Raw genomic sequence first — 18,194 nt, 5'->3', positions numbered from 1 at the left:
GTATGTTTTAGGAACTGGCCCTCCAAATTTTGTATTATCCCTTAAATGCTGTTTGGATTAGCATTAAAGCACCAGGACAGTTTACTTAAAAGCCTATCATTACGTGACTATGGCTTTCTTGTCTGGCTTAAATTAAATAGGTCAGAAGACATCCCTCACCCAAGAAACTGAACTCCTGGAATCCCTGTTACAAGAAGTAGAGCATCAGGTGATGGAAGCAGCTGGTTTGAATCCCTTTGAGAAAGTTTGATTTATTTTTATCCATCAATTCTCACTAGCAAATAGTATGGGTTTCTTATTTGGAATTGAATTTATATGTGTCATATGTAAATTCTGCTAACAGTACCCCAGTTTTGGCCCTGAGTGCTCACTGGAAGGACAGATCCTGAAAGTGAGACTCCAATACCTTGGCCACCTCATGAGAAGAGAAGACTCCCTGGAAAAGACCCTGATGTTGGGAAAGATGGAGGGCACAAGGAGAAGGGGACGACAGAGGATGAGACAGATAGTGTTCTCGAAGCTACCAGCATGAGTTTGACCAAACTGCAGGAGGCAGTGGAAGACAGGAGTACCTGGCGTGCTCTGGTCCATGGGGTCACTAAGAGTCAGACACGACTAAACGACTAAACAACAACAATATTATTAGTGGGGTGTATGGGTTGTTAGGGGAGGGGTAGTATCTGCAATGGGGGACACATTGTGGTCCTTCTGGGGTAGTATGTCCACCTTTGGTCCCCACTGCACTCAGTTCTCACCTGTGGATCCTAGAAGCTATCAGCATGTTTCAGCAGCCCCCCTCCACCGCTTTGACTGGCTGGCTAAACCAGGTGAGGGTCACTGTTGGTTCTCAAACCCTCGGTGAGTTAGGGATTTCTCCTACATGCGAAGACAAGCTCCCGTGAATTGAATGGACGAGACCAAGATTGGGTCCAAAGATCAAGAAGGCAGTTTCTGCACGTGCTATAGAGGGAAGTAAGGGGCAGTTGCGGCTTGTCAACCTGGGAAGGTAGCCCATCTAGGAGAAGGAAAACTCTGATCCTAAGCCTCCGTTGCCTTGTGGTATACCTTCAAGAAATGAAAAGGCTCAGGAGTAAACCCTGCACAAATCCGGAGTGGAATCTAACAGTTGGATAGTGCCTCCTTTCAGCAACTCCTTCAGCCAAGCTGGTGCAAAATGTATTGCTCTGCTTTCCTTTTGACCACATCAGTGGGCAGCCCAGGACCTCCATGAACACTGCCCAGGCTTGCACCCTGGGGAGTTCACTTCGATGCTGCTAACACAGCAGTTTGACTTCATCCCTGGAGGCACACTCCATTGTCTCTTGAGACAGACAGATGCCAACAATGATTAGCATTTAGAGAATTGCTCTTAGGAACACATTTTGTGTGTGTGTTTGTAATAACAGATGGCTACATACATCCATTCTGTTTTAAAGCTTGGATGCAGCAGAAGTATTAGTCTTCCTCATTTGGCAAATTTGAATTATTTTACTTGATTTGGTTGGCTTTCTTAAAAGTTTGAAGCTTATTGTTTAGACATTGCTATGCTAGATATCCTTAGTCCTCTGTCTGGGCATTGCTGCTGCAGCTTAAGCTTAGCACTGACACTTTTAATATATTAAACCAATTAAAAATGCTACCTCACTTGGTGGATTTATTGACACTGGCATGCATTTGTTCTCCATTTCCTCTTTTTGCAGCTACGGTCATGCAGTAAAAGTGAACTGATATCAAAAAGCTCAGAGATATTGATGATGTTTCAGCAGGTGCATCGGAAACCCATGGCCTCTTTTGTCACTACACCTGTCCCTCCAGACTTCACAAGGTACTCCAGACTCTACTAGTTTTAAGTTTGCAGATTTGTTGTTGTAAAAGCCATTTGATCCTTATTCATGCAAGCTTCCCAAGGTGTACGTGTACACACAGGATGTCATATTCTACAGTCAATAGGCATTGGTGAAATCCTCATTATTATTACCCCTGACAATTGCAAGGAAAGGGATTGTTGATCTGCATACATAGATTCTATGCAGACATTAAGTCCTAGGTGAAGATTGTCCAGTGGGTAAGAGGGATCTGGCTCCCCAAAACTCTTTGGGGATTTCTTTCTTGCATTTGTATCTCACTTTTTTCTCCAAGGAGGTCAAGGTGGTGTGTACATGGTTCTCCCCCTCCTCATTTAATCCCCACAACAACTTTGTGAGGTAGCTTAGGCTGAGAGCCACCCCAGGGTCACCCAGTGAGCTTTATGGCTGAGTGGGGATTTGATCTTCGGTCTACCAGGTCCTAGTCTGACACTCTAGCCATGATACCATGTGTTAATCATGCTTTTAGTTTGGCCCAGTGACAGATTTCTGCAATTGAGGCAGCCTCACGTTTTTTGTAAAGCAGATGATAAAAATGGTCAGTAATGTATGGCGCTGGGATGCTAGATTGAAGGCCAGACCTATAGCCGGCTTCTCCCATGGAACTTTTATCCACCCGAGAGTTCAGGCTCCACTTCCCTCAGTGTTGATAAGAGAGAACACCTGAAGTGGGACCAGCAATGCTTATTTGACTTTGGTGTGTCTCAGACCGCCAGAGTATAGCCCAAGTTTGTTCATATGACTGCATAAAGCTAAGGGTACAATCACTATTGCAACAAGACTGATTGCCTAACAAGTTGTTACCATCCTTTTTAGTAATGTTGTGAGTGAACTGTGGAAACTTCCTGCAGTTTTTTAGGGGCATTTGGAGAGTCATTTGTATGCCAGTCATGTTCTTGGTAAGTAAATCGTTTTCTTACCTTGCACTTTCAAGTCTTACCTGTTATTTTCCTTCCTGTAGTGAGTTGGTTCCTGCATATGATTCAACTACCTTTGTCTTGGAGAACTTCAGGTAGGGACATGACTTACCAAAAAGTGGGATTCTAGCTAGCTTGGGTGCGATCCTGGAGTTTAATCAGAGGTTGGGCTAAACCTGTTGCCACTGGCAGGGTTTCAATTCCAGAACACATTAAGTTGTATTTTATTGTGTTCTGTGCACAAACCTCTGACTAAGGGAGGAGGCTCTTTTATCCCTTGCTAGCTCCTCCTCCTGTTGTTATTCCTCTTGCAGCGACATACTGAAATATTGAACAGAATCTAACTGTTCAACAGATTATTCCCCTTCAGAAGAGCATGAATTATCCTCCAGATTGGTTTATGTAACCAGCTCACTTTCCCAGCTGGAACAAAAGAATTGAACGCAATGCTTAATTTGTTCTCTGTGGTAACTGGGGACCCAAAATCTGTTTTTCAGAAGCAAGGGTCAAACTCTGAAGTCAGCGTTTCCCATATCTTATGTTTGCAGGGACTGTATTTATCACCTTCCTCACTAGAGAGTGCTTCTGAGTATGCGCAGAGTGCATTTCACCAGCATCAAATAGCCACAATCCATTTAGAATGAGTGGGGTCAGGCTTTTGTGTTGCTATATGGATACCAACATGATCTCCCCCAGAAGTTGTTGGAGTCCCATTCCCATCAGTCCCAGCCACCATGGCCGGTGATTGTGTTTGATATGAGTTACAGTGCAACATCACCTGGAGGGCACACATTGGTTACCCCGTCCTACTGTCTTCTACAAGATAGGAGGGTGTGTACAAATATAAGGAAGCATAAAATTTGCTTTTGAGGTGTGAAAGAGAGAACTATAAGGGAGTTTATAATAAAAGCCTTGGAAAAGAATAAAGAGGAGTGAGGCATAGAACAGAACACAGAAATGTTTTTGTATAATGGAATGGCTGCTAAAGAAAATTCTAATGGTGTGTATTGAGAGAGTGGATCCTAGTGAATAATTATTTTATATTTCCTTAGGTTTGAAAATGCACATTAAGGAATGCTTGCTCTAGAGATGACGACCCTCCCGTTTGTGTTGAAAGATTTACTTTAACCTTTGCACCTAATATTTATTTCTCTCATCTCAACAGCACTTTACGCCAGCGGGCAGATCCTGTTTACAGTCCACCTCTTCAAGTTTCTGGGCTTTGCTGGAGGCTCAAAGTTTATCCAGTGAGTGTGTCTGATACTGTTAACAAACAGCTACTGAAATCTTGGTCATAACCTCATTCCTGGTGCATTGTGATCCATAACTTGGCCTGCAGTGTTCTATTCTTATGAGTAGTCCTGAGGTACAACTTCCAGAAACCAAAAATGTCAGTCTCTGGGTTAATTACCTGGAACTAATATTTAAAAGAATGTGGGGAAAACATAATAGGGGGGAGTCTTGAAAAAAGAATCCTCATGATTTGATATACCATGGATGCACCAGAAGAAAGGCTAAAATACCTCTTAGTAGGACCATTTTCTAAAAAGCAGCTTGGATATTGCAAGCAGTTTCTGTTCAGTACTACAGATGGATCACAAGCCCCTTATTTTTTTAAGCCAATCACACCTGGGATACTTTTTAATGTTGTTCTTTTTTTCTCTAGCAGCAGCACTTACCCAGTTTCATGTTTGCCCTATTCACGGCATGGGTGAATACATATTTAGAACGGGGTGAATCTGTAAAGCAAGCATGTAATGGCCATAGGAATAAGGCAAAAAAAATAAAAGTGGTCTAGCATTGACAGGCAATGTAAATAATTACATATTTATTGCATGGCACCTCACATGTTAACCGGTTATTCTGAAAGCTTACAATTTTGCTAAGATTTGAATCTTTGACACAACCCTTAAAATTGCCTCTGTAGAAAAGCCAAAAATCTGTGCTCTGGATGTATTATGCAGGTTAGGAACTTTGCCAATAGCTTTTATGCAGCTTCTGTTTTCAAATAATATGGTAAAATGGAGGAAAGGAAAAACCTTGCAGTTGTGGCTGCCTGGTGGGTAGAACAAAGTGACAAAGAACAGAAAAACCGTAAGAGGGAGGCCATGCCACAATTTTAGTTTTCTAGATTTTGGACCTTTATATGCTGCTGATATTATTTCCAAGCAGTGAGGCCTAGAGGAAATATTCCGCTTTTAAAAATGCAAGATGTTTTTCACATTATAATACTGCATTACCACAACACCGAAGAAATCTTCCCAGTTTGTGGGTATAAACGTTTTGTTGAACCACATTCCGATTGTATGGGGCCTAACTGAGGAGGGGCAACGTGTTTGGCTGTTGAGGGCGCTTATTCACGGTGGCAAATAAGTTAGTACTCCAAGGCTGGAAGAAAAATATCTGCCACTGGTTGTGCAACAGAATGAAGGCTTATGTCTTTTGGCAGCAAATGAAAGGGCAGCCTTCTGGCAGAGGCAACAGGAAGGAAAATATCTAGTCATTTGGGTTCCTTACGCCAATCTATTTGCATGAAGCAGCACTGTGTCACTTTATACTATCTTTTATTTATTTGACATTTTTCTGTCTTCCTCCAAAAAGAGAGCACAGGACAGCTAATGACATAAAGCAATAGATCAATCATAAAAACATGGAAAACATCAAATGGCTGCTTATCAATAAACGCTTAACAGATAATACCTCCCCAACGCCAAGCATACCTCAAAAGCCTGATGAGTTATCCAATTGTGTGTGAACATAGCTGATTGCACCTGTGAGGGTGTTTCATAGTGCTGGCCTTGAGGGTGCCCTGTCTTGTGTAAATATCTTCCTCACCACCAGTACTGAAGGAAGAGCAAGCTGGACCTCTTCCAATAATGGCAAAGACTGCGTTGAAAAGTGCTGGGGAAGACACATTTTCTTTTTCTCTCCTGGATCACGCCGACTCCACCTTGTCATGGGAGCCAGGCTGAACATATAACCAACTCTATGCTTGGACCGACAAAGTAGTAAGACAGCCCCATGCTTGTCGTGGTGGCCATAAAGTCCTGATCTGACATGACAAGGCAGCCCTGACATGGAGATTGAAGTCCCCCAAGAATAATATGCTGGGATTCTTCAAATCTATTCCAGAAACACCTCCTTAAGCCCAGTCAGGCTGTGTGGGAAGTGGTATACAAGCAGCATCTTGTAAGACAGGGTAGCATGCTAACAGGGTTTACTCATCCCCTCTTCTTTTTCTCCCACACCTTTTCCTTGGTTGTCTCTAGTTCTTACTGGTTTCTATGAAAAATTCTTCCACGCACACACACACAAAATTATTAACAAATGTGAGAAGAGGTTACCATAAGAAGGAGAAACTATTATAAACTATTACCCTAAGAAGGAGAAACACCCAAGTTCTGTTTATTTGAACATGCACCAAGCTGCACCCATAGGAGGGGCTAGTGGCTCCGGTGCTATGGTGCTAGCGCTTGGCTTTTGAGGCCAAAGTACCATAAGACATTTGGGGCTTCAGTGCACAAGTGGTTTCTGTGATGTAAAGTCCCCTCAAACAGATCACCAATTTGTTGATGGTATTTAAGCATTGGGGGGGGGGGGGGGAGCATTCTCTCTCAGTTTAGACTCTCCGGAACTGTGCATCAGGTAAAAGCCCACTTCAGCTGTATTTTCAATAATTGCAGGAAGCTGTATTATGAACTTTGAAATCTCATTTGGCAGGTAGTAGGCATGTTGTAAGAAACTAACTTTGACTTTAACATTTTTTAAAGGATGGAAACGGAGTGGTGCGAGGCTATTATTTATCTGTATTTCTCGAGCTGTCGGCTGGATTGCCAGAAACATCCAAGTAAGAACAATCACTGTTTCCCCCTGTGTTTGGAATAGGGTTGCACTCTGTGTCTGTGGTAATGTTGGAGGGAGGAAGCAGGGAGTCTAGTTAAATTATGTGTCTGACCAAACATGAAATGTATGCTCAAACCATGTGATTCTGTAGTAAAGAACCTAGGCAGTATTACTTAGTCCAATCTTTTAGGGGTCTTCACCAAAAACTGTGCTCGATCCAAAAAGTCCTTCTTTGTGTGGAAAAGGCTTTGGTCCAGAAGAGTTTTCTATGAATGGAAATGGTGTGGCAGTTTTTCCAGTTCCCCCTGAGCCCCCCTCCCACAACACTTCCTATTCTGTTCTGAATGGTCCCCAATCTTCTGGAGCGAGTCTTTGAGTATGCTAAGGCAAAGCAGAATTGTTGAAAATTGCCTGCCACATTTATGTTGAGGAAACTTTCCCTTGGATCAGAGCTTGTTTATTTACCTTATTTATACAAATATTTGTATACACAAAAATTAAAATGGATCACCAGCTGACTATTCAATGGAAAACATTTGTCTTATTGTCTGCATAAATAAGCCTGGTGGCAAAGAAAATATTTCAGCAAATTTTTGAAGGTTAGTATAGAAGCCCTGCCAAGTCTCCAGTCTTCAAGAAAGGGCTAATAACACTGAAGCTCAGTTTTGTGCTGATGTCAAATGAGCCTCACCCAGCTCAGAACTACCAGCAAATCCTACAGATGATCTTGGTGATCAAGCTGGGATATAAAGATTCTACAAATATGAGTTATTTTGTTTATGGAAGGGCAGATATAAGCCAGTTATGTTAAGAGTCGCAGAATATCAGCACTTTTCTAGACTGCCCTTGAATAATAATAATAATAATAATAATAATAATAGTATTTAAACCCCACCCATCTGAATGAGCCATGTTAGATTTTTCCAAAACTCTGTGGATTCTGTGACCAAAATTATGTGCCTGGGCATCCATCTATTGCCTATACTGTATCAGTCATGCAAATTCAGCACATTTGCATATCTCTGATTTAGCTAGTCATGGGGATGATGGAGAGGGGAGAGAAAGAGAGTTGTACATCTCAGAATCTTCTTCAGCCACCTTCATTTTCTGAAAATTCACTAGGTATTTCCTGCAAAGGATAAGACCTATAATGGCTACTATTCGCCATGATAGCTATTTCCCCTCCACTGTTGGAGGCAGAATGTGTCTGAATACCAGTTGCTGGGAATCGCAGGTGGGGAGAATGCTGCTCCCCGTCTACCTTACGTTGTCCTTATGTCCTCCTTCCAGGCTTCACACTGGGACAGCTGGCTCTATCAAGGGCTGCTAAATATTTTATTGGACATTTTGAGTGTGTGCGACTTTTGGCTTAAATGCCCTCTGCTTGTGGGGAAAGTGGCTTAAGTAATGTAGTTTCATAGTCATATTTGGCAAGAAGGGAATATTTGACAGAGGTGTTGTGCTGAACTTGGTCTGAACAGCTCTGTTAATTGCAGTGGGAAATCAATTTCAAATGCAGCCAAGTGGCTGGCCAGCCTGTCTTTCAGGTGAGCTAGAGGTTACCTGCCAAAAAATTACCATAGATGCTAGGTCACCAAGAATTTAGTCCCTAAGCAGCTTTTTAAGCACAGCTGATTCAAAGGCTTCAAAACATCCACAGCCAGATTGTGTCCTTGACAAGGAACCAAGCCTGCCACTCCTGCCAATCTGAATCTGAGCTAAGAGACCTGTGGCCCTCCCAACATGTTGCTGAACTACAGTTCCCATCATATCTAACAATTGGCTATGCAGGCTATGCCTCATGGGAATTGGAGTCCAATAGCATCTGGAAGGCCAAAGTTTTCCTGGCCCTGATGTGAATAAAAACCCTGGTCCCCAATCCTAGTTTTTCAGGGGTCGGTTTCATTTAGATTGCTTGAGTTTTGGGAGGTAAGCTACAGCTAATAAATGTGCTTTTTTGAAAAGGTCTGTGAAATAAGATGGGAAGGTTGGTTATGGGTTTATTTGTCTCTTCATATTTTAAATCATTTTGATTGTACAGTCGTACCTTGGTTTTGAACAGCTTAGTTCATGAACAACTAGGAACTCGAAAGCTGCAAACCCGGAAGTAGCTGTTCCAGTTTGCAAACTTTGTCTCGGAAGCTGAACATTTTTGGTTGAAGACAGTGGTAGCCATGGTTGCACCGGTTGTTCTTACCCTCTTGTGTCAGGTGTGCCCTCCAGATAAGATGCTGGACTCTCAACAACCCATCAGCTTCTGGCTGGCGAAGGCTACAGTGGGCCACCACAGCTGTCTGGCATTGGTTGTTACCTCAGTGTATACCCTTATCCATGCACCCATCACATCAGCATTTTTTAAACATCCCAGGGAGATATCTATGGCCTCACTGTTGCTAGTCTTTGAAAAAAGGCTGAAGACACACTTATTCAAGTCTGTGTTTGGCTGAATAGTAGTGCTGCTGTGTGGTTTTTTATTTAGTTGTATTTTCATGTGACTTATAGGTTGCCCTGTGAGGGCAGCCATGCATTGAAATGCAGGTTTGTTGTTTGTTTTTTTAAACAAAACTAAAAGCTGGTAGAAAGACGACATGCTTGCTATTTGATGGAAATTTATTAATTAGTGAAATGTAACTTAGGATATAATTGTACCAACAATTACTGTAACAAAGCTCAACAATTATAACTGAAGTAACTACATGTTCTTCCCCGTTTTGCCACTGCCTCATTCCCCTTCCACTTCCTCCTGTGTGAATATACAGAATGTAAGCCCCTGGGGGCCGGGCCCTGTCCTCTCATTCTTTGCAAAATGCCATATACATGGGTGGCACTATAAAATTAATAGATGTTAATGTATGGTTCCACATAAGGTCAGGTCTAGCACTGGGAGATTTATTTTCTGTTTGCCTGTGGCATTTTTGTTTTGTAGGTATGAATACCGTGTGGAAATGGTCCACCAGTCCACTAATGATCCTGCTAAAAATATCATTCGAGAGTTTGCGTCTGATTTTGAAGTGGGCGAGTGCTGGGGTTACAACAGGTTCTTTCGACTGGACTTGCTTGCTAATGAAGGCTACTTAAACAGGCAGAATGACACCGTTATCTTAAGGTATGGGAGAGCCCTACTGTGCAAGTGCTGTAAGGGTGCAAGATGACCACAGATAGCTTTTTGAGGGTGGATGGTAGGAAAAGGAACCTCTTGGCACCGCATCCTATGTGGTGGGGGAGCAGCCCTTGCCTTACTCTATTTGTATCTGTTTGTAGTGTTGTAATGGTGAGAGGAGTTCAGTTTAACTTGTTTAGTAGGCCTGTCTCTTTAAAAAGTTCTCAAGAATTTTAATTGAGTAATCATTGCCCAATAAATGTGAATATTGGCTTGACCTCCAAGTTGGTGCCTTTTGATGTATGAGGACTTTGCCGATTAATAGATGCAAGCTACCTGTCACTGTTACAGGGAAGGGTATTCTCTAATATAATTTTGATCTCTGTTACAGTAGCACTTCAGAAGCAAAATAAGCATCAGTAAACAAAGTGTAACCTTTAAGCTTTAGCTGATTTAATTCACTTATTTAAATTAGCAGCCTAAATTTTTAGGAGCAAATGGGATGAAGCTGGATGGCTCTGTCCCTCCTTTCAGATTCTTCTTTAACGATGGTGACACAAGGTTGCTGTCGCAGCTTTGTAGAGAACCCAACTGCTAATATTTTATTTTTTTTAAATGATATTTATTAAAAGTTTAAAAATTACAGAAAAAAGAAAAAAGACAGCAATAAAAAAGAAAAAAAACATAGAAAAGCAATACAACAATACAGCAAAAAACAAAACAAAGAAAACTAAAACTAAAACACACATCCAATATTCCATGTCTTTACCTTTCCTTTACTTGTTTCATCGACCTCCTCACACCTCCTTTTTTTTGTATTCTAGTTCAATTCACTATTTCAGCAAATTCTTCCCATCTTTCTCAATTTTTTTCTATAATTTATCTTAACGATCTAACCTTAAATTTTTTCATTTTAACCCGTTATCAATCAGCTTTTACTTAATTCTTTGTTGCATTTCTACTAAAACCATATAACTTCATTCCAGCATCCTTCTAACACTCATTAATTTTACAATGTTTCTGTAAGTATACTTTGAATTTTTTCCAATCTTCTTCCACTGACTCTTCTCCCTGGTCTCGGATTCTGCCAGTCATTTCCGCCAGTTCCATGTAGTCCATCAGCTTCATCTGCCATTCTTCCCTGGTGGGTAGATCTTGTGTCTTCCAATGCTTTGCAATAAGTATTCTTGCTGCTGTTGTAGCGTACATAAAAAAAGTTCTATCCTTCTTTGGCACCAATTGGCCGACCATGCCCAGGAGAAAGGCCTCTGGTTTCTTCAGGAAGGTATATTTAAATACCTTTTTCATTTTATTATAGATCATCTCCCAGAATGCCTTAATCTTTGGGCATGTCCACCAAAGGTGAAAGAATGTACCTTCAGTTTCATTACATTTCCAACATTTGTTATCGGGCAGATGGTAGATTTTTGCAAGCTTGACTGGTGTTATGTACCACCTATAAATCATCTTCATTAAATTCTCTTTTAAGGCATTACATGCCGTAAACTTCATACCAGTGGTCCATAACTGTTCCCAGTTGGCCATCATAATATTATGTCCAACATCTTGTGCCCATTTAATCATAGCAGATTTCACCATTTCATCTTGAGTATTCCATTTCAACAGCAAGTTATACATTCTTGACAAATTCTTAACTTTAGGGTCTAACAATTCTGTTTCCAACTTTGATTTTTCCACCTGGAAGCCTAGTTTTTTATCCAAGTTATATGCCTCCATTATTTGATAATAATGGAGCCAATCTCGTACTCTGTTTTTTAATTTTTCAAAGCTATGCAGTTTTAATCTGTCACCCTCTTGTTCCAAAATTTCCCAATACTTCGGCCATTTGGCCTCCATATTGAGTTTTTTCTGAGCCTTTGCTTCCATTGGTGACAACCATCTTGGGGTTTTATTTTCTAACAAATATCTTATCCAGACATTAAACAGTGCTTTTCTTACAATATGGTTTTTGAACGCTTTGTGTGCTTTAACCTTATCATACCACAAATATGCATGCCAACCAAATACATTATTGAAACCTTCCAAATCCAAAACATCCGTGTTTTCAAGAAGCATCCATTCTCTCAGCCAACAAAAAGCGGCTGATTCATAATAAAGTTTTAAGTTTGGCAGGGCAAATCCACCTCTTTCTTTAGCATCAGTTAATATCTTAAATTTTATACGAGGCTTCTTGCCCTGCCAGACAAATCTGGAGATATCTCTCTGCCACTTCTTGAAACAGTCCATTTTGTCCAAAATTTGCAGTGCTTGAAACAAAAACAGCATTCTTGGCAATACATTCATTTTTATCACAGCAATTCGGCCTAACAACGATAGCTTCAAATTTGACCATATTTCTAAATCTTTTTTCACTTCAGTCCAACATTTTTCATAGTTATCCTTAAATAAATTCACATTCTTAGCAGTCATGTTAACCCCTAAATATTTCACTTTCTTAGCCAGTGTCAGTCCTGTCTCCTTCTGAAACTTATCTCTCTCAATCTCTGTTAGATTCTTCTCTAAAACCTTAGTTTTCGTCTTATTCAACTTAAAACCTGAGAACCCAACTGCTAATAGAACATGTGTTATTCTTGTATGGGACTTTTGTAAGCATTGTGAAGTCTTCCCCTCCTTCTGCCCCCCACAAGGTTCCAGGTGCGGTCACCCACCTTCTTCCAGAAATGTCGGGATCAGCACTGGTACATTTCTCAGCTGGAAGCTGCTCAGACAAGCTATGTCCAACAGATAAATAACCTTAAAGAGGTAAGCAGCATTGTGACACGTGAATGCTAAATTGAGGGACAATGCCATTAACTATAGTGGGTGGCTGATATTTTGGGGGGCAAGTGTATTAGGCTAATTTGAACAATGAAACATGAATGTTAGTGTGTTGTGCTTGTTTCCCAGACTGCTGAGGGTTTAGGAACCTTTCTTATTTTCTGTATTTTGAAATTGGAAGCATGCTTCAATTTACACTTGGGTCCATGGGAAGTTTTCTTATGTTGAGTCATAACATTGGTCCATCTAGCTCAGTACTGTCCACATTGAGAGGCAGCAGTAGTTTTAGATGGGGCATTCCCTCTACTACCTAGAGATGTCACTGGGGATTGAACCTAGAACCCTTTTGCATGCAAAGCATGTGCTCTACCCCAGGCTTCCTCAACCTCAGCCCTCCAGATGTTTTGAGACTACAATTCCCATCATCCCTGACCACTGGTCCTGCTAGCTAGGGATCATGGGAGTTGTAGGCCAAAAACATCTGGAGGGCCGACGTTGAGGAAGCCTGCTCTACCCTTTGTCCTGCAGCACCTTTCCAGATGTGCAAGAGCTGTTTGCCTTTAGAAGGACCTACCTCTGAATTTCTGCATGAGTCACTGATCTGGGTGTGCTTTCTCAGGCAGGTAAAGCTGCTGCATCTGTGCATCTGGAGTGATTGATCCAATCACATCCAATGTAGAGATGTGTCAGAGCTATCTGTCTCCAGGAGAGGCTAATTGAAAAGAGAAAAGCGAATCAGGAGTAGATGTGGTGGGTAATCTCTTTGGGTACGTAACTTGGGCATCACAGCTCTTGCTGTCAGTCACCAGGCGGTTTGCGAACAACTGGTTTAGTATTACAGTCGTACCTTGGATCTCAAACGTCTTGGCTCCTGAACAATCAAAACCTGGAAGTGAGTGTTCCGGTTTTCGAACAATTTTTGGAAGCCAAACGTCTGCAGCTTCTGATTGGCTGCAGGAATTAGAAGCCACACTTTGGTTTCTGAACGTTTTGGAAGTCGAATGTACTTCTGGAACAGATTCCGTTCGACTTCCAAGGTACGACTGTATAAAGAATGTTGGCTACATTAAACCTATGCCTTCTGTTTTCCATATGTGTATGCTTTATTTCCTTTTTCTTTTTTAAATGACAGAGGCTTGCAATCGAGCTTTCTCGTACCCAGAAATCCCATGGCATGTCACCCCCCGATACTCACCTCAGCCCACAAAGTGATGATGGTCCAGAAGCAAGACCTAAGAAGTCAGGATCAAACTCTGAAGTGCATCTTGAGGCTGTGGCCAGCACAGCATCTACTAGAGAAGCAAAGGATGACGAGGAAGAGAAAATACAGTATGAAGACTTCAATGTAAGAATCCTCCTCTCCTGCCCTGGTGAATTTGCAGTAATGACCAAACATGAGATCATGTCAATGGCCCTTTAGTCCAGCATCCTAGTTTCACAGTGGCCTACTGCACGCTGCCTCCGATGGTGAAGGGGAGAACACGGCCCATGTGGTTATTGGCCACTGATAGCCTTCTTCTCCATGAATTTGTCTGAGTCTCTTTCAAAGCCATCCAAGTTGTTGACCATCACTATTTATTGTTGGAGCAAATCCCAATGCCTGTAGATCAGCTTGTGCTAATGGAGAGGGGTTGTGCTTGGTAAGCAGGAAAGGGTAGATCACAGGTACACAACTGAAAATAGTAGCCAACCTGTTTTGCTAACTGTTGCTGTGTTGTTTGAATTTCAAAATAGATTACATGCTTGGTGGTACAGAGGGACATCTGGTAACGGAGCCTTTTATCAGTGCTGAAACACACACCCTTTCAATGTCTGTGCCCAGAGCATGCAAATCTGTGTTTAGTGTTGCAGAATTCTACTATCTTGCATAATGTATTCTGTTTTTGGTAGTCGTGGAAACCTTATTCATTGACCACCACCTTGGCTTTGGAGATTTCAGAAGGCAAATTAGGCATACAGTATCTGTTTTTAATCAATAAGACCTAGAAAAAATGTTTTTTAATCAAAGTAGTGATTCTCAGGGAGCTCAGTTCTGTACCTAATACCATGCCTTCCTTCCAAGGATGAGGATGTTCTTAGGTACTCTATCCCACTTACTTGCTACAGTTAGCAAGCCAATAGACATTACTCTTGTTCATTCTATGCTGTGAGAGGAAAGTCCTCTTCTGCCATGCTCCAGGCATCAGCAGGTCTCTGATTCTGGAATAGGGCCAGCTCCCCCCTGGAATTCTGGGGGTATGGGCAGAGTCCTGTGTGTTCCTGGCTTACATAAGAATATAAGAAGTGCCTGCTGGATCAGACCGATGGGCCATCTAGTCTAGAATTCTGTTCCCACAGGGTTCAGCCAGATGCCTGTGAGAAACCTGCTTCCAGAGTTCCCTCTTTCCAGTTAACCAGCTAAACATTAGCGTCACTGCTTTCTCTGCGCCAGGATAACCAACATGGTCCTCTCCAAGTGATGTGGACTCCATAATCCCCTGACTGTTGGCCACGCTGGCCGGGGCTGATGGAAGTTCTTGGGCTACCAACTGGAGAGCAGCATGTTGGCTGCCCCTGCTCTGCACTGCACACACAAGCATTATTTCAGAGCCATTTTTGCATGCTCTTGACTGCAGCATGAACTCTCAGATGGGGACCTTGATGTCGATCTTGTTGGGGAGGACGAGGCAAACCACCTTGATGGCAGCAGCTCTTCAGCTAGTTCCACAGCGACCAGCAACACAGAAGAAAATGATATTGATGAAGAGACGATGTAAGAGACCCTGTTCTTGTTCTGCCATCTTTGTTGTCTATTGAAATGGAAGCGCCTTCCATTTGGAGGCAGGGTTGGGAGGGGAAATCCTACCCTACATTATTGTTGCTCCCAAGGCAGCTAACAAAGCATAAGGACAAATGAAACACTGTAATAAAAAAATTATCTATTTCATTTATTTAACAAAATTCAGACAGCGCATGGCTGCAATAAAACCTGTAAGCAGTTTACAAAAAAATCCCAACATAATTATCAATAAAAGGACAGGTATTGAAAAGCATTCAGAAGATAATGAAAATCAACAAGCCAAAAAGAGATTAAAATTCATGTCCAGTTCTGCATGTCTGGAAAGGCTTGCCTAAAGAAAAATGTCTGGAGAGGCAGCACAGAGGTGCACTTACAAATATTTGGCTTCTTTCTAAGACTACATGCCTATACATTTCAAATGCGATGTTTTTTCCAGTGGTCTATGCTTTTAATAGAATGAGGGTTCAAGGGCTGAGACAGTGATGAATGAGCAGAATGAACATTTTTAGCACTGGGGTATTGTTTATGAGTTTTATTGGGGTTGTTGCTATTAATTTTTTAATATCTTTATTTTGGATCTAATGATTCATGTGGAAATTGTTCAGTCTGGTTTTGTACTTTTTGACGTTTTGTTTATTGCTTATTACTATTTTTGTTAAGCTTGTATTTTTTATATGTTGCAATCCGCCTTGAGCATGGTTTTAACTTTGGAAAGGTAGCATACAAATAAAATGATTGATTGATCCATTGATTGATTGAGATAGCAGAATAAACTGTACCACTTCAGAGTGTAAGTGGGAGATGAAGTGGATATTCAACACACTTGTGGCCATGCAGTTGAACTTGCCCTCCATCTCCTCTCCCTATGTGCCCCCTAAAATCTGTTCTGGGGGTTCCCCAAGCTATCTAGAACAGATTTGGGGAGGGTGCAGGGGGAGAGGATGGGGGAATTCTGTTGTGGAAACAGAAATGTTAAAGGGTAGAAAAAACAAGTCTTCCTGCAAGGAGAAAAGTAGCAAAGCTAGAACCTTTTGGATATCTACCTTGTAGGAAGTATTGAAGTAGCTGAAGGGGTAGAATCCATTCCAGCACTCTGGGACTCTGCTGCTTCATTCTGCTGCATGTATAGACTGAGCCTTAGATGCTAGTACTTGAGTGATGTAAGCGCATGTGTGAAAGAGTGGTTTTATCCCATAACAATGAATTTGCTAATCTGTGCAGTTTAAAATCTATGAAATTCTTTTAAGCACAAGTGATTTTTCAGTACAAAGGTTTCAAAGGAGCTCTTTGTTTTTGTTTAATTTGTTTCTTAGGTCTGGGGAAAATGATGTGGAATACAATCACAACATGGAGTTGGAGGAAGGAGATATTGTGGAGGAGGCAGCTTCTGCCGCAGCAGGTGCCTCGGGTATGAATGGGACCCTTTTTTCATTAAACTGCATCTTAGTATACGGAGCCTGCTTTCCATCCTTCTCCTTGTTCTCTCACTGCCACGTCAGAGGCAACGCAGAGCTGTGTATTCTGCAGGATTTTCTATTTTTGGAACTGCTGCATCATGTACCGTATGTGGAGATTATTGCAATGTAGGGCAGTCTTCCCATTGGCTCACAGTCATGAGAGGTTTGCAGCTGAATTTCCTTAAGGGCTTTTAAAAAACGCATCAATGGAGTGCTGACGCTTCCCAGTCTTCTTTTTTAAAAAGAAAAGAAAAAAGTACTCTTAAGTAGAGCCGGTGGTTGATTTCCTCTTTTGCCTTTTACTCATTTTCCTTTTCCCTTGGGAGTGTTGACACTTTATCTTAAACAGTGTGATCTTACTGCATAAGCTTCCTTACTGGGGTGAGGAAGGGATGAAATGTGTGAACCTCTTAAGTATCAAGTGGAGAGGAGTCCAAGGGAATAGTGCCTATAAATTTGACTAATTCAGACACAGATTCTTCATCTGTGGCTGGGATTTTGAAAGCTCTTGGAAGGTTTCTTTTTAAATAAGCACTTAAGATACCAGTTCTAGCAAAGATCTGTCAATTATTCTGCTGGGAGGGAAGCGTTGATGGTGTTGTATTGCAGTTCTCCTTATAACTGTCTAAATCCTATTGTGGCTCAGATAGCAATCACTGGTATACGACAGTTAAATTATACCTCTGTTAGAATTCCTTCTGAGCCAGGAAATTAATTCATATTTAGCTGATTAATACCACCCCCTTTACAGGAACAGAGGTGGAGGCATAATGTCTGCAGAACTAAGTGATTGATTGTGTTCCCTAGCCTTCTCTTTTTAAAAGTGTTTGCTGTCTGTAAAATCCTCCCTCACTGGTGTCTGTCTGTAACCCACTCAATTCTGAGGAATCTCCAATTTTGCTAATTGCGTGTTCTTAATCACCTGCTTTGCCAGAGCCCCTTAGTGGCTTTTTATATGGGTGTTTATTTTCCCCATTCAACTAACTTACAGCGGGCAACTAGATACACTGTTTCCCTGCACAGACTTTTGCACCAAGAGTAGTTTGGCTACAATCCTGTCAGACACACATACTGAATTCACTATTTGGGAGAGTGGAGGTTGGCAACTGCAGCGGACGGGGCACTGCCCCACCAACCTCAACCTGCCCTCAGCCAGCCTCTGCCTGCCTGTCTTCTTACTTACAACCAGTCCAGGGAGTGGTGCTGCCTGTCGGCTTCCTCCTCCTTAGCGTTGCCCTTGTACAACTCAGCAGGGAGAAAGGTGGGAACAAAATTAGAACTATTAGAGCCAGTGTGGTTAAGAGCAGTAGACTCGTAATCTGGTGAACCGGGTTTGCGTCTCCGCTCCTCCACATGCAGCTGCTGGGTGACCTTGGGCTAGTCACACTTCTCTCTGAAGTCTTTCAGCCCCACTCACCTCACAGAGTGTTTGTTGTGGGGGAGGAAGGGAAAGGA

At 41.9% G+C, this 18,194-nt stretch overlaps 1 protein-coding gene across 2 annotated transcripts in view; it reads left to right on the top strand.

Annotated features, from left to right (window-relative positions):
- The window catches only part of TRIM37 (tripartite motif containing 37), a 44,152-nt gene that overhangs the window by 10,769 nt on the left and 15,189 nt on the right, over positions 1-18,194 (top strand). For both annotated transcript variants that reach the window (XR_013979835.1, XM_080982867.1), the window contains exons 9-18: positions 141-208; positions 1,701-1,825; positions 2,827-2,877; positions 3,948-4,029; positions 6,553-6,629; positions 9,552-9,731; positions 12,374-12,488; positions 13,636-13,848; positions 15,119-15,255; positions 16,596-16,690. Coding sequence is in view for 1 of the 2 variants with exons in the window: in XM_080982867.1 (XP_080838993.1) it covers positions 141-208; positions 1,701-1,825; positions 2,827-2,877; positions 3,948-4,029; positions 6,553-6,629; positions 9,552-9,731; positions 12,374-12,488; positions 13,636-13,848; positions 15,119-15,255; positions 16,596-16,690 (1,143 nt within the window). In the remaining variant the exon portion in view is untranslated. The remainder of the gene's footprint in view (positions 1-140; positions 209-1,700; positions 1,826-2,826; positions 2,878-3,947; positions 4,030-6,552; positions 6,630-9,551; positions 9,732-12,373; positions 12,489-13,635; positions 13,849-15,118; positions 15,256-16,595; positions 16,691-18,194) is intronic.

Source organism: Podarcis pityusensis, assembly GCF_964106645.2.
Source record: "Podarcis pityusensis genome assembly, chromosome: 15".
Lineage (NCBI taxonomy): Eukaryota > Metazoa > Chordata > Lepidosauria > Squamata > Lacertidae > Podarcis > Podarcis pityusensis.
The sequence above is the reverse complement of the archived record's forward strand: the minus strand, read 5'-3'. Positions and strand labels throughout refer to the sequence as shown.